Source organism: Daktulosphaira vitifoliae, unplaced genomic scaffold, assembly GCF_025091365.1.
Source record: "Daktulosphaira vitifoliae isolate Bord-2020 unplaced genomic scaffold, ASM2509136v1 Scaffold_353, whole genome shotgun sequence".
In the NCBI taxonomy this organism is placed as follows: domain Eukaryota; kingdom Metazoa; phylum Arthropoda; class Insecta; order Hemiptera; family Phylloxeridae; genus Daktulosphaira; species Daktulosphaira vitifoliae.
Genome location: NW_026099918.1, coordinates 557 through 13,088, shown reverse-complemented (window position 1 = coordinate 13,088; position 12,532 = coordinate 557). Strand labels below are relative to the sequence as shown.

Here is a 12,532-nt window from a genome sequence, read left to right as displayed (position 1 = left end):
TAATTAATCAATTTATGTACAAAAATTGTTCAAGCATTACAATTCATTTGTACAATTAATAAAAATTATAAATTGTGTTTCTCAGATCTAACTAACAACTCTTATAACTTGTTGTAATAATAGTATTAATATAACAAAAATTATATTATCATCCTATTACTCATATTATTGTGTATTAAAGGAAAATATTGTAAACTTTGATCAAAATTAAACTATATGTCAATAAAAATATTTGGAAACACTAATGATGTTGATCCCATAATTGAATTAAAATAAAAGTATAAAAAGACGCGTTAACGTAGTTTAAAATACACTAGCATATAAATTCTCTCAGAGTCAGTTGGTCATCAACATCATCAGTGTGAAAAGACACATTTAAAAAAAGGAAAAAAAGAATACTTATTCAAAGGTAAGCAAGAAAATTCTGAACATAAAATTTTAATATAAATAATAAAGTTTAAAAAAGTACTTTTGGTAAAATCGAATCTATATAGTGCAGATTTCGTTAGAGCTGTTATTGTACAGTTAGCGATTGCTCTAGTTCATTGGTAAATTAAAATTTACATATACATATATACAGGGTGTTCAGTAAGTCAGGAAACGGGTTTCTATTGTTCTCATTGTTACAAACAATGAGAACAATAGAAACCCGTTTCCTGACTTACTGAACACCCTGTATATGCTAATATTCCTTCTCTTTGGAATTGTATTAGTAAAAAGATAAATCCTCAGAACACTGACCCCGATATAAAAAGTAACTCAAGAAAATAAAATAAGGAATTAAGATTAAGACCATAAGAGTCTCAATTATTTCAATATCTCCTCTAGTATCACATCTGTATAAATATATAATATTATATATTATTATTTTTCTTTTAACTTTATTCTATTATTTTTTCCTGCTCGATTTTTTTTGAGTTACAACAAACTTAAGATCCAATTCAAAATTCGTTGAATTTTTTTCTAACAATTGGTTGGGTTTTGTGTATTTATTATGTACTAATTATAAAAAATACAAGAAAAAATTTTTTTTATATTTTTAATATAAAACAATATGTTACCAAAAAATTGGAATATAGACTGATAGTAGCCCACACAAATATAATTCAAAAAGTAATAAATTACAAAGTAAAATGATTTAATTTTGTAAGATAACCCAATTATCATATCAAACCTAATTCGACAATAAATACTATTAAAAACATTAGAAATTAATGATTTTAATTGTCTATATGGAAAAATTGGGCTAAGCAAAATTTTATTTGATAAATGGAGTTAAATGAGAGTTGAGAAAATAAAAGATAGCACAAAAAAAAATCACATAGTAATATAATTTTAATAGGCATAAGAAATTTCTTCTCCAAGGGGAGACAACAGTGATGGGGTCATTGATATTCATTGAATTTATTAAATCTGTATGAGATAAAAATCAAATGAGTCGAACATTATTTTCTAACTCAAAAAGAATTAAGAAAAAAATGCAAAAAATGGCAATTTGACAGACGGGTGAAATAAACAAGTGTAATCGCTTAGCAAACGTACATCCATTTTTAAAAAAGTTATGGTAGTTTTAGGAAAAAAGTGAAAATTGTCGAAAATTACCAATTTTCATAATTATAATTTTTTGGAGAATTCCCGCATTTACGGGCGAATTTTTTCAATTTTTGAGGATGATGTATTCANATTTTTTGGAGAATTCCCGCATTTACGGGCGAATTTTTTCAATTTTTGAGGATGATGTATTCAACTATATACGATTTGTGATTTCTTGTTCATCAAAATCGGTTCACTGAGCTCTGAGTATAAGTGATAACAGACACACACATAAAAAGAAAACACATCATAGTAAAAATAATACCATCTCAGCTAAAACCATAATGGAATATTAAATAGTACTTTATAAAATGTATAAGTTCAACCAAAGTCTAGAAAACTAAAATCATTAGTTACGACAATACTATAATAGTGTGTCGTCTAAAACTAAATATTTGATATAATCTTATAACATGGACTCTAGTTTTGATTGTAGAAATTATGGTTTATCAATTTAAACACTTTTTTTTACTGATAAAATATTTAAATTTATTCAGTCCTTTCTATTACATTAAACGGACTAAATTTAATTTATAGAAAAAAGTGTTCTTATTTTTATTTGATAATACATTTTCTAAAAAAGTAGGTTAGGTGTATATTTTACCAAACAATATTTTTCAAATTATTGTCTATTAATGAGAATACAGTTCAACCAAAATAATTTCTCAACACATTAATACATTTCATAAATTTCAGTTTATAAATAACACACACATATAAAAAGAATAAACAACTAAAAATAATCAACTGCTGTATTTGCTTAAAATATTCTAAAATTTAATTTAAATTATTATATAAGTTAGGTACTATATTTATATTTAGCATAAAACATTATTAAGTTCTAATAAAATTTTACTAACTATAAGACATTTGCATTTTAAATTGTGAATTATGTTACCCAAGTTATTTTATTCTATTTGTTATACTTTTTGGATTCTAACTACAACATTCTTTGTAAGTTGTAGAATAAAGCCAAAAAAATATGAGAAATATTATTCAAAAGTAATGGATTATATAAGTGAACAAGTTGGATGGGATTTTATGCAGTATTTGGAAGTTAAGTCTTCTACAGGGACAAAGTGTAATATTAGAGACGTTATTTGCAAAAGGAGTCGTACAATACTACCAAAAAAGTTCGATGCCGTAATTGGTACATTGAATTTCATGTACGCAGAAGTCATCAAAACATTTATTGACCATATTAGCACTATAGCTAACCAATGTCAAGAATATTACGACGTAAACCAGGTAGATAATTTATTACGTTGTACATATTTCCTTCAAAGTGCTGTGGAAAATTCGAAAACCATGTTTGAACAGTTATACAATGTAATGAACTATCTTAGCAACATTGATTTTAAATTATTAGCGAGATTGAAAACAAAATTCTCTATACCTATAGTAGGTGAAATTTATACTTTTGTAGAATATGCAACATTAAAAAGTCAACAAAATACACAGATTTTTGTCAATCCAAACGATCCCAACACTAAAAATGATGCTTGTGATGTCATTTTAGATGTGAAAAGTTTTATCGAAGGAAAAGGTTTCGAGATCTACCAGAAAATTAAACAGAAAAATAATTCAGTTGTTTACAATCATAAACCAAAGTGCTTACTTGAAGAGAATCTAAAAGATTATAATGCACGACAAAATAAAAACATTGAATTGAGTGAATATTTAAGTGAATGGCTTAAAATATATTATGATAAAATTTCTACAAATTTTTACAAAAATCTTGGTTTTGAAAAAGTTTTAAAATTAAATAATGCAAGGTAAATAAATCTATTAGATAACTTAATAGAGTAATATAGAAAACTTATAAATTGACGTATATAAATAACATAAAATAGAACCATATCTATTTTTAAGTATCTTATTACTTACTAGACGAAAAATAATATTTTATAAATATATTTTTCGAAAAAATGAGAGGTTTAATAAATCATAATGTACATATTTTTTAGTGTAAGACATCCAGTTCATTTGTATGAAAATATTAGTCAAAATTGTATTTAATTCTTTTTATACCAAAAAAATGTAATAATAAGTTCCTATTTAATTTTCAAAAGTTACCTCTAAAATATACTCTTATGAATAATTTTTTACATACTATAAGTGATATTTAAAACGGTTTTTTAAAAATTAATTCAATATTAATCTATACATTTTTGTAAAAACATTATTTACCGAAAAAATTAAAGAAAGTACACTTAATAAAACACATTGCATATATTTTTTTGTAGTTTCAAACATCCAGTTCATTTATATGAAAATACTAGTCAAAATCAGGTAATCGAACAATTAAACGAAATTACTAATGAAAGTGGTTGGAATTCGTTGAAACATATAAATATTATATTTAATGATCAAGTTATAAGCGTAGAACGTATTCTCAGACACCCAGCAGACAAAAAAAATTTTCATTGTAAAAAAGAACATATATTAAGAGTTATCAAGTGCATTTATACAGAAATACTATTTAAGTATTGCCACTATGTAAATTACCTATTTGAGTATTGTGAAACGAAAAATTCAAAAGGTAATCCTGAAATAACATACATAGTCTTTGTACGTAAAATTTTTGAAACAGTTCATAAGACAACTAATATCTTCGATATTATGTATAAAACATTGATTTCTTTAAATGAACTAGTGGGTGATTATTTTCACGAAAACGTCAGTTCAAATATAAAATCTTTGTGTAGTTCAATAACAAAATTCCTTGAAGAAATAAATTCTGGAAATTATTTACTTGATATTTTCGATAGCAAAAATAATGCCTTTAATCAGGTATCACCAGAATTATACACAAGTCAATGCGTTAGAAATATCTCACCATTTCTAAAATTTAACAAACCGGGTATCTCTTCATTATCTATAATACACGAAAAACAATGTCTATTACAAAATTTTGTGTTAAATATTGATATACCTGAGTCAATAAGTACCGACAATTTTTCATCTGTTTGTGACAAACTTATTGTATTTTATAATAGTTTTACNCATCTGTTTGTGACAAACTTATTGTATTTTCTAATAATTTTATAAAAGTTTACTATGAAGATTTGGGTTTAAATAAATTAAATTAATTTATTCATCAATTTTATTTTTATTTTTTTATGCCTATCTGGGGCTTCGACCCAAAAATGAGCCTTTGGACTGCTCTTACAGGTATATCACAAGTTTGTGGTTGGAGTATCGGGCTATGCTGGGTAAGGTTAGTGTTTTTTGCAAAAAGTATTACTTTGGAATCAATGTAACAATTATATAGTAATCATTTAGTTATTAAATAAAATATTATTTTATGTGTGTTTATAGGCACATATAAAATCGTTTTTTCTCCATAAAAACTTTTTGTAAAATGAATATTTACTTTTACTCATTCACTAAACACAAATAAATATTCCATGTTTAATCTTATAAAGCTAAAAATAATTAATGGGTCGATGGGTAGACGAAACTGTACTGACGTACCTATTTTCTCCTCTCGTTCCATACACACTCTATGTGTTAAATAATTTATACTTGATAGGTACTTATCCTAAAATTATCATCACCCATCAATTTTTTTTGTAAGTAAAGCTCTAACAAACAGCTTCATTATAACTTTAAAAATTTTTTTTTTTATTAGTGATAAGTCAATAGTGACAAATAATAAAAAATCACACTCTAAATGAGCTAAAAAATCNTTTATTAGTGATAAGTCAATAGTGACAAATAATAAAAAACTACACTCTAAATGAGCTAAAGAATCCAATGGATATTCAACAAAAAAAAAAATTCAACAAAATGATAATTGTGTCAAAAGTATAAGCGTTTTCATATAGATTTGAGACACTCAGTATAATCACCATTGTATTTAATACGATACAGTATGACAACTATAAAAATCCAGTCTGTTTCACATATTTTTATGATCTACTTAAATAAATAATAAAAAAAAAAATAACAGGAATTATAAAATTGAGTTTAAATTTCAATCAACATTAATTGCAGAAACATAATTTTTTCAGGGTTAATCTTTCCAAATTGGTGAGCAATTTTAAATCCCTTAAATTTTTACCAAATTTGCAATTAAGTATATCATATCTAAAAGAACAAAAAATGTGTGACTTTTGATAAACTTCTTTAAATTTTAAATAGATATTTTTTATTTATACAATTCAATATGCTATGATTTTCTTTAAATTTATTTACCTTTTATTTTTTTATAAAAATCAATAATAATACATCATACCCGATTTTTTTTGAGTAACAAGAAACTTATGATCCGATTCAAAATTTGTTGAATTTTTTTCCAAAAGTGGTTGAATTTTATGTATTTATTATGTACTACTAATACAAAATATATGAAAAAATTTTTTTTATATTTTTATTATAAAACAATATGTTACCAAAGAAATTGAATTATAGACTGATAGTAGCCCACACATATAGAATTCAAAAATTAATAAATTACAAAGTAAAATGATTTAATTTTGTAAGAGAACCCAATTATCATATCAAACCTAATTCGACAATAAATACTATTAAAAACATTAGAAATTAATGTTTTTAATGATTTTAATTGTCTATATGGAGAAATTTGGCTAAGCAAATTTTTATTTGATAAATGGAGTCGAATGAGAGTTGAGAATATAAAAGATACCACAAAAAAACCACATAGTAAAATAATTTTAATAGGCATAAGAAATTACTTCTCCAAGGGGTGATAACAGTGATGGGGTCATTGATATTCATTGAATTTATTGTATCTGTATGAGATAAAAATCAAATGAGTTGAACATTTTTTTCTAACTCAAAAGAATTCAGAAAAAAATGCAAAAAAAGGCAATTTGACAGACGGGTGAAATAAACAAGTGTTATCACTTGGCAAACGTACATCCATTTTTAAAAGAGTTTTAGGAAAAAATTGAAAATTGCCAATTTTCATAATTATAATTTTTTGGAGAATTACCCCATTATACATTATACAATTCAATATGCCATGATTTTCTTTAAATTTATTTTCCTTTTATTTTTTTATAAAAATCAATAATAATATATCATATCTGTTTAAACACCACATGTTTCGTTTTAAAAATTGAAACTTGTTACAAGAAATTGATATAAAGTCTTATTTAAAACTATTTCAAAATTACTGAATTCATTGAAAAAAACATTAGCCGTTTTAAAGGAAACTGCTTTTGTTCCTTATAATTGTTTAAAGAAATACACGAATCCTTATTATGACATCTCCAATTAAATTGTTAAATATTCTCGTTCACACAATTATAAATTTGCGAGTGGTATTCACGTGTTTCTGATCACTTTACCTACATATGCATTGATTATTATTAGTATCCAATAACAATTTTTTGAGACTTAAAAACCCGAACTCAAATCAAACTATATAACATATGAATTTATACACAAAAATTGTTCAAGCATTACAATTCATAAAAATTATACATTGTTTTTCTCAGATCTAACTAATAACTCTTATAACTTAAGATCCAATTAGTATTTCGTCAATTTTTTTATTAATATTGGTTCCTTGTATTACGTTTAAAGCATATTTATTACTAATAAAAAATATACAAAAAAATTATATATATATATCTTTCATCCGACATACTTTTTTTGAAAATCTGATCCTTTGTAGGCAGGTACAGAGGGGATTTAAAATAGCAACTTCTGTACAATAATTTAACTTTTTCAACATAAGTTTTGAAAGTATTTCCGGAAATACTGAGAGCTTCAAACATATGATAAAATAAAGCTAATGTTATGTACAATAAATTCAAAAAAAAATTTGTCCCAACGAATTATCTTCTATGTGCCGTAGTTAAAAAACATGCTATTTTTGTGTTAAAATTATTGGTTTAATTTTAATTTATTTTAAAATACCATATAAAGAGGTACACTGATTTTCATGAATATTATATAAATCTATTTGACATAAAATATAATGTTAATTTTATTTCAATTTATTTTTTCTTTGAAGTCGAAAAAATTAATTTTAACATTTGAATAAGCTTAAATTGCCAATTTTATCAAAAAACGAATGCGACGAACGTTTACCGTATCAGTAAAACTCATTGCACGTGGCAATGAGTTTTTTGCAATTTTTCCGTAATTCTTTTTGAGTTAGGATTTTGCTTTTCAATAATCCACCAATTTCTTAAAATTAAACATTACCTACAGATTTGCATCGAAGCGTTTCTTTTGATAGTGATTTTAATCATTGTCAGATATCATCTATACTAGTCCCAACTATGCCACGTTCACACTATGCAGTGACCCCCTGTGCTATCGTTTTTTTTTCTGTTGTCATTATTTTTTTCTGGTTATGAAGAAGAAGAATGTTTTTTCTTCTCTGCTGATTTTTGTTTTGTAATGTTGAACAAGAAATAAAAATGAATGTGTTTCAGCCAACTGACAGTTTTTTCGTAACTGAAAGGACAGTGTGATTCCTTTTGTATATCAATTGTGATTTACTGTGCAGAAGAAAGTAAGTTTCTTCTGTGCTATTGCATTTTTCTGTTGATGTGATCATCCTGAATTACTGACTATTGAATTCATCGCATTACATCAAACAAATACTCAATATCAACAGTGCGAGTAATTATTCAATACTCATCTACATATCCAGATACAAAGGGTACGCTGCAATTGGAATATTGTGATTTTCTATTCATTTTTATATATGTATAAAAGTTATCAATTTATTAAATCAGTATTGAACAGTTTTCTCGATTGCGAAAATAGGTTTCAAAACTGATGGGACTTCAGTATCCGTGGACTCAAATTTTTAATTACACGTTTATTTTTGCAGTATACAAATAAAGATAATTAAGTTATATAATTGAGTTTTTATCAATTATTAAAAATTTCTTTTTATGTTTTTTATAGTCCCAGAAAAATGTCTATTAATTTTTTGAACTGAAACTATAGATTGAAATTGATATCATTAAATAGAAAATTTTATTAGAATTCAAAAAAATGGTATTGTTCAGATTAATATATAGTCAGGAAATTTTATAACTACTATTTAAAGTAAATTTATCAGAAAAAAATTTACTTTTTCCGCTCTTATATGATTCTGATTACATCATATCTTCTCCTATTACTTCCATTCAAAACAAATCACTTAAAATGTTAAAAATTGTATTTTACTTAGGCATTACGCATAACCAATAAAACTCAACTCGACGAAGGAAATAATTGTTTTGAGGGAATTGCGAAAATCTCCAATACCATCTACATTTATGTCATTAAACTTATAATACCTTTATTATTACTAAATAGAAAGGTAGTATTTACACATGAAAAAGTCATATCGACGAGCGAGGTTAGCGGAGATGTACAGTGTATAATTAAATAGCTAAAAAGGACAATTTAAGCTAGTTCAAAAATTCAAAGACGTTTTTTTTAACTTAGAGAAAGCAAAATATTCAAAATAAGTTTAAATTTATATTAAATTTAAATTAGATTCATGTAATTTTAAGAAAAATCGGTGGCTTCAATACTATGGCAAACCTTAGTAAGGTACTTACCATAGTAAACAAAAAAAAACAGTAGCACAGTGTGATCGTGGCATAGTTGGGACAAGTATAGATGATATCAGACAGTGATTAAATCACTATCATGTAAGGCTTGCTATGCAAATTTGTATACAGTGTTTAATTTTAAAAATTGGTGGATTATTCCAAAAGCAACATGAACTCCTATTTCCATATTAATATCCTGATTACAAGTTTTATGAATTATGTTTGTAATATATGAATAAATATTGATTATAGCAATTATATAATATGAAATTGATATTTAATAGTTTAGTTATATAATTTTTACGAACAATGACCGATAGTATGAATACAGTTACCAAAATAATTTTTTAACAAATATTTTCATGACAAATACTGTTCTTAAAAGTACCATTTTCAGTGATATTATCCCGATAAATATTTTCCGAAATAATACTTTTCAAAAAAATCATTCCTATCAATTAAGATTACTTTTAAATAACGATCTATAAAATAAAATTCTTATTAGATATTGTTTCGTTATAAACTATTCCGTATGTTTTCATTCTTGAAGAGTATTTTTTTAATTTGTATAGCATAAAAAAAAATTTTAATTTATAAATAACACACACATTTATATATACATAATTATAGAAATTTATATCTACATATTATTTAAACAAAGAATAAACAAATAAAAATAATTAATTGCCACATTTATTGTAATATTATTATTAAAATGATGTATATATGTTAAGTACTACAATTATTATTTTACATAAAAAATAATTAAGTTCTTATAAAATTTTACTAACTATAAGACATTTGCATTTTAAATTGTGAATTATGTTACCCAAATTATTTTATTCTATTTGTTATACTTTTTTGATTCTAACTACAAAATTCTTTGTAAGTTGTAGAATAAAGCCAAAAACATATGAGAAGTATTATTCAGAAGTAATGGATCATATAAGTGAACAAGTTGGATGGGATTACATGCAGTATTTAGAAGTTAAGTCTTTTACAGAGAAAGGCTGTAATATTAAAGAAATTATTTGTAAAAAGAGTCCTATAATAATATCAAAAAAATTCGATGCCGTAATTGATACATTGAATTTCACGTACGCAGAAGTCATCAAAACATTTATTGATCATATTAGCATTATAGCAAACCAATGTCAAGAATATTACAGCTTCAATCAGGAAGATAATTTATTACGTTGTACATATTTCCTTCAAAGTGTTGTGAAAAATTCGAAAACCATGTTTGAACAGTTATACAATGTAATGAACTATCTTAGCAACATTGATTTTAAATTATTAGCGAAATTGAAAAAAACATTCTCTATACCAATAGTAGATGAAATTTATACTTTTGTAGAATATGCAACATTAAAAAGTCAACAAAATTCACAGATTTTTATTAATTCAAACGATTCAAGCACAAAAAAAATGGCTTGTGAGGTTATTTTGGAAGTGCAAAGTTTTATCGAAGGAAAAGTTCATGATATCTACCAAAATATTAAAGTGAAAAATAGTACATACATTTACAATCATAAACCAAATTGCCTACTTGAAGAGAATCTAAAAGACTATAAAGCACAACAAAATAAAAATATTGAATTGAGTCAATATTTAAGTGAATGGCTTAAAATATATTATAATGAAATTTCTAAAAATTTCTACAAAAATCTTGGATTTGAACAAGTTTTAGAACCAATTGAAGAAGGGTAAGAAAATCTATTTGATATTATTTTAGAGTAATAATTAACGCATCAATTAACGCATTTAAATGCGTTCAAATTTATTCTATTTTTTCTTGTACTACCATTTAAAAAATTCTTTATCATTTAAAGAGATTTAAAGAGATATGGTTGAGAATAGAATAAATCCAAATCTATTATTTATATCTTATTAGTGTTATTTGGCACACTAACTTGAAGAACAAATCTGAATTTCTGAGTTTCCCCAATATTGTGTCTTCCTAAAGCTATCAACTGTATAATTATACTTGTACTGAAAATATAATTTTAAAACAGAAATCAACATTATTCACTTTACCTATTTATTTTTTACAAACAAAAAAAAATGTTCTTCATAACGTTTATACGCTATATGAGAGTTTAAATCCCCTAACCTAATTAGAATTCAAAATTTTAGAAAAAATTAGAGGAAGTATACTTAATAAATCACATTGCATATATTTTTTTGTAGTTTCAAACATCCAGTTCATATATATAAAAATACTAGTCAAAATCAGGTAATCGAACAAATAAACAAAATCACTAGAGAAAGTGGATGGAATTCGTTGAAACATATGAGTATTATATTTAATGGTCAACTTATAAGCGTAGAACGTATTCTTAGACACCCGGCAGACAAAACAAATTTTCATTGTAAAAAAGAACATATATTAAGAGTTATCAAGTGCATTTATACAGAAATACTGTTTAAGTATTGCGACTATGTAATTTCTCTATTAGATTTTATTAAAACGGTAAATATAAAACCTAATGTTGCAGTATATACAAACTTGGTGCGTCAAATTTTTGATACAATTCATAAGACAACTAGAATGTTTAATATAATGTATAAAACATTGATTTCTTTAAATGAACTAATGGGAGATTATTTTTATAACAACATTAATTCGAATATAAAATGTTTGTGTAATTTAATAACAAGATTACTTGACGAAATAAATTCTGGAAATTATTCGATTCATGTTTTGGATAGCAAAAGTGATCTCAGTAAACAGAAAATATTGCAATTTTACCCAAGAATATGCGTTAATAACTTCTTAAGAGCTGTAAAATATAGCCAATCGAGTAACTCTTCATTACCTGTAACGTATGAAAAACAATGTCTATTACAAAATTTTGTGTTAAATATTGACATACCTGAGTCAATAAGTACCGACAATTTTTCATCTGCTTGTGACGAACTTATTGTATTTTCTAATAATTTTATAAAAGTTTACTATGAAGAGTTAGGTTTAAATAAATTAAATTAATTTATTCGTCAATTTTATATTTATATTTATTTTTAGCTTCGGTGGGAAGCTGAGAAGGTATTAATTTTACCATGATGTATTTATTTATTTTTTTTTTTTGTGTCTGTCACTACTTTTTGTCAGCTCTCACTAGACCGATTTTTCTCAACAATACGTTAAAAGATCACAAATCGTATATAGTTGAAGATAAAACCCTCAAAAATTAAAAAAATTGTGTCATTCCCCGTAAATGGTGATAATCTCCCAAAAAATTACGATATCTATTTATATTTTGCGATATTTTATTGTCATTCGTGTGACTTAAACATTTAATTAAATCAACCGTGTAGTGTATAAAAACAAAACAAAATATAATATTATTACCTGCAGGTTTAAATACAATAATCCAATAATATAACAAAGTATTATTAGAATC

The 12,532-nt window shown here is 24.7% G+C and overlaps 1 protein-coding gene across 2 annotated transcripts; it reads left to right on the top strand.

Annotated features, from left to right (window-relative positions):
• The first annotated feature begins 2,435 nt into the window (after positions 1-2,435).
• LOC126909411 (uncharacterized) lies at positions 2,436-12,129 on the top strand. 2 transcript variants are annotated; one of them, XM_050691835.1, is made up of 3 exons: positions 2,436-2,989; positions 10,456-10,834; positions 11,319-12,129. In XM_050691835.1, the coding sequence occupies exons 1-3, from the start codon at positions 2,485-2,487 to the stop codon at positions 12,115-12,117; spliced, it is 1,683 nt and encodes a 560-aa protein (XP_050547792.1). In that variant the 5' UTR covers positions 2,436-2,484; the 3' UTR covers positions 12,118-12,129. The 2 variants fall into 2 exon arrangements, with proteins under 2 accessions (XP_050547792.1, XP_050547793.1); XM_050691836.1 differs by lacking the exon at positions 10,456-10,834 and adding an exon at positions 3,840-3,885 and having other exon boundaries at positions 2,436-3,368; positions 11,365-12,129.
• The last annotated feature ends 403 nt before the right edge of the window (positions 12,130-12,532 follow it).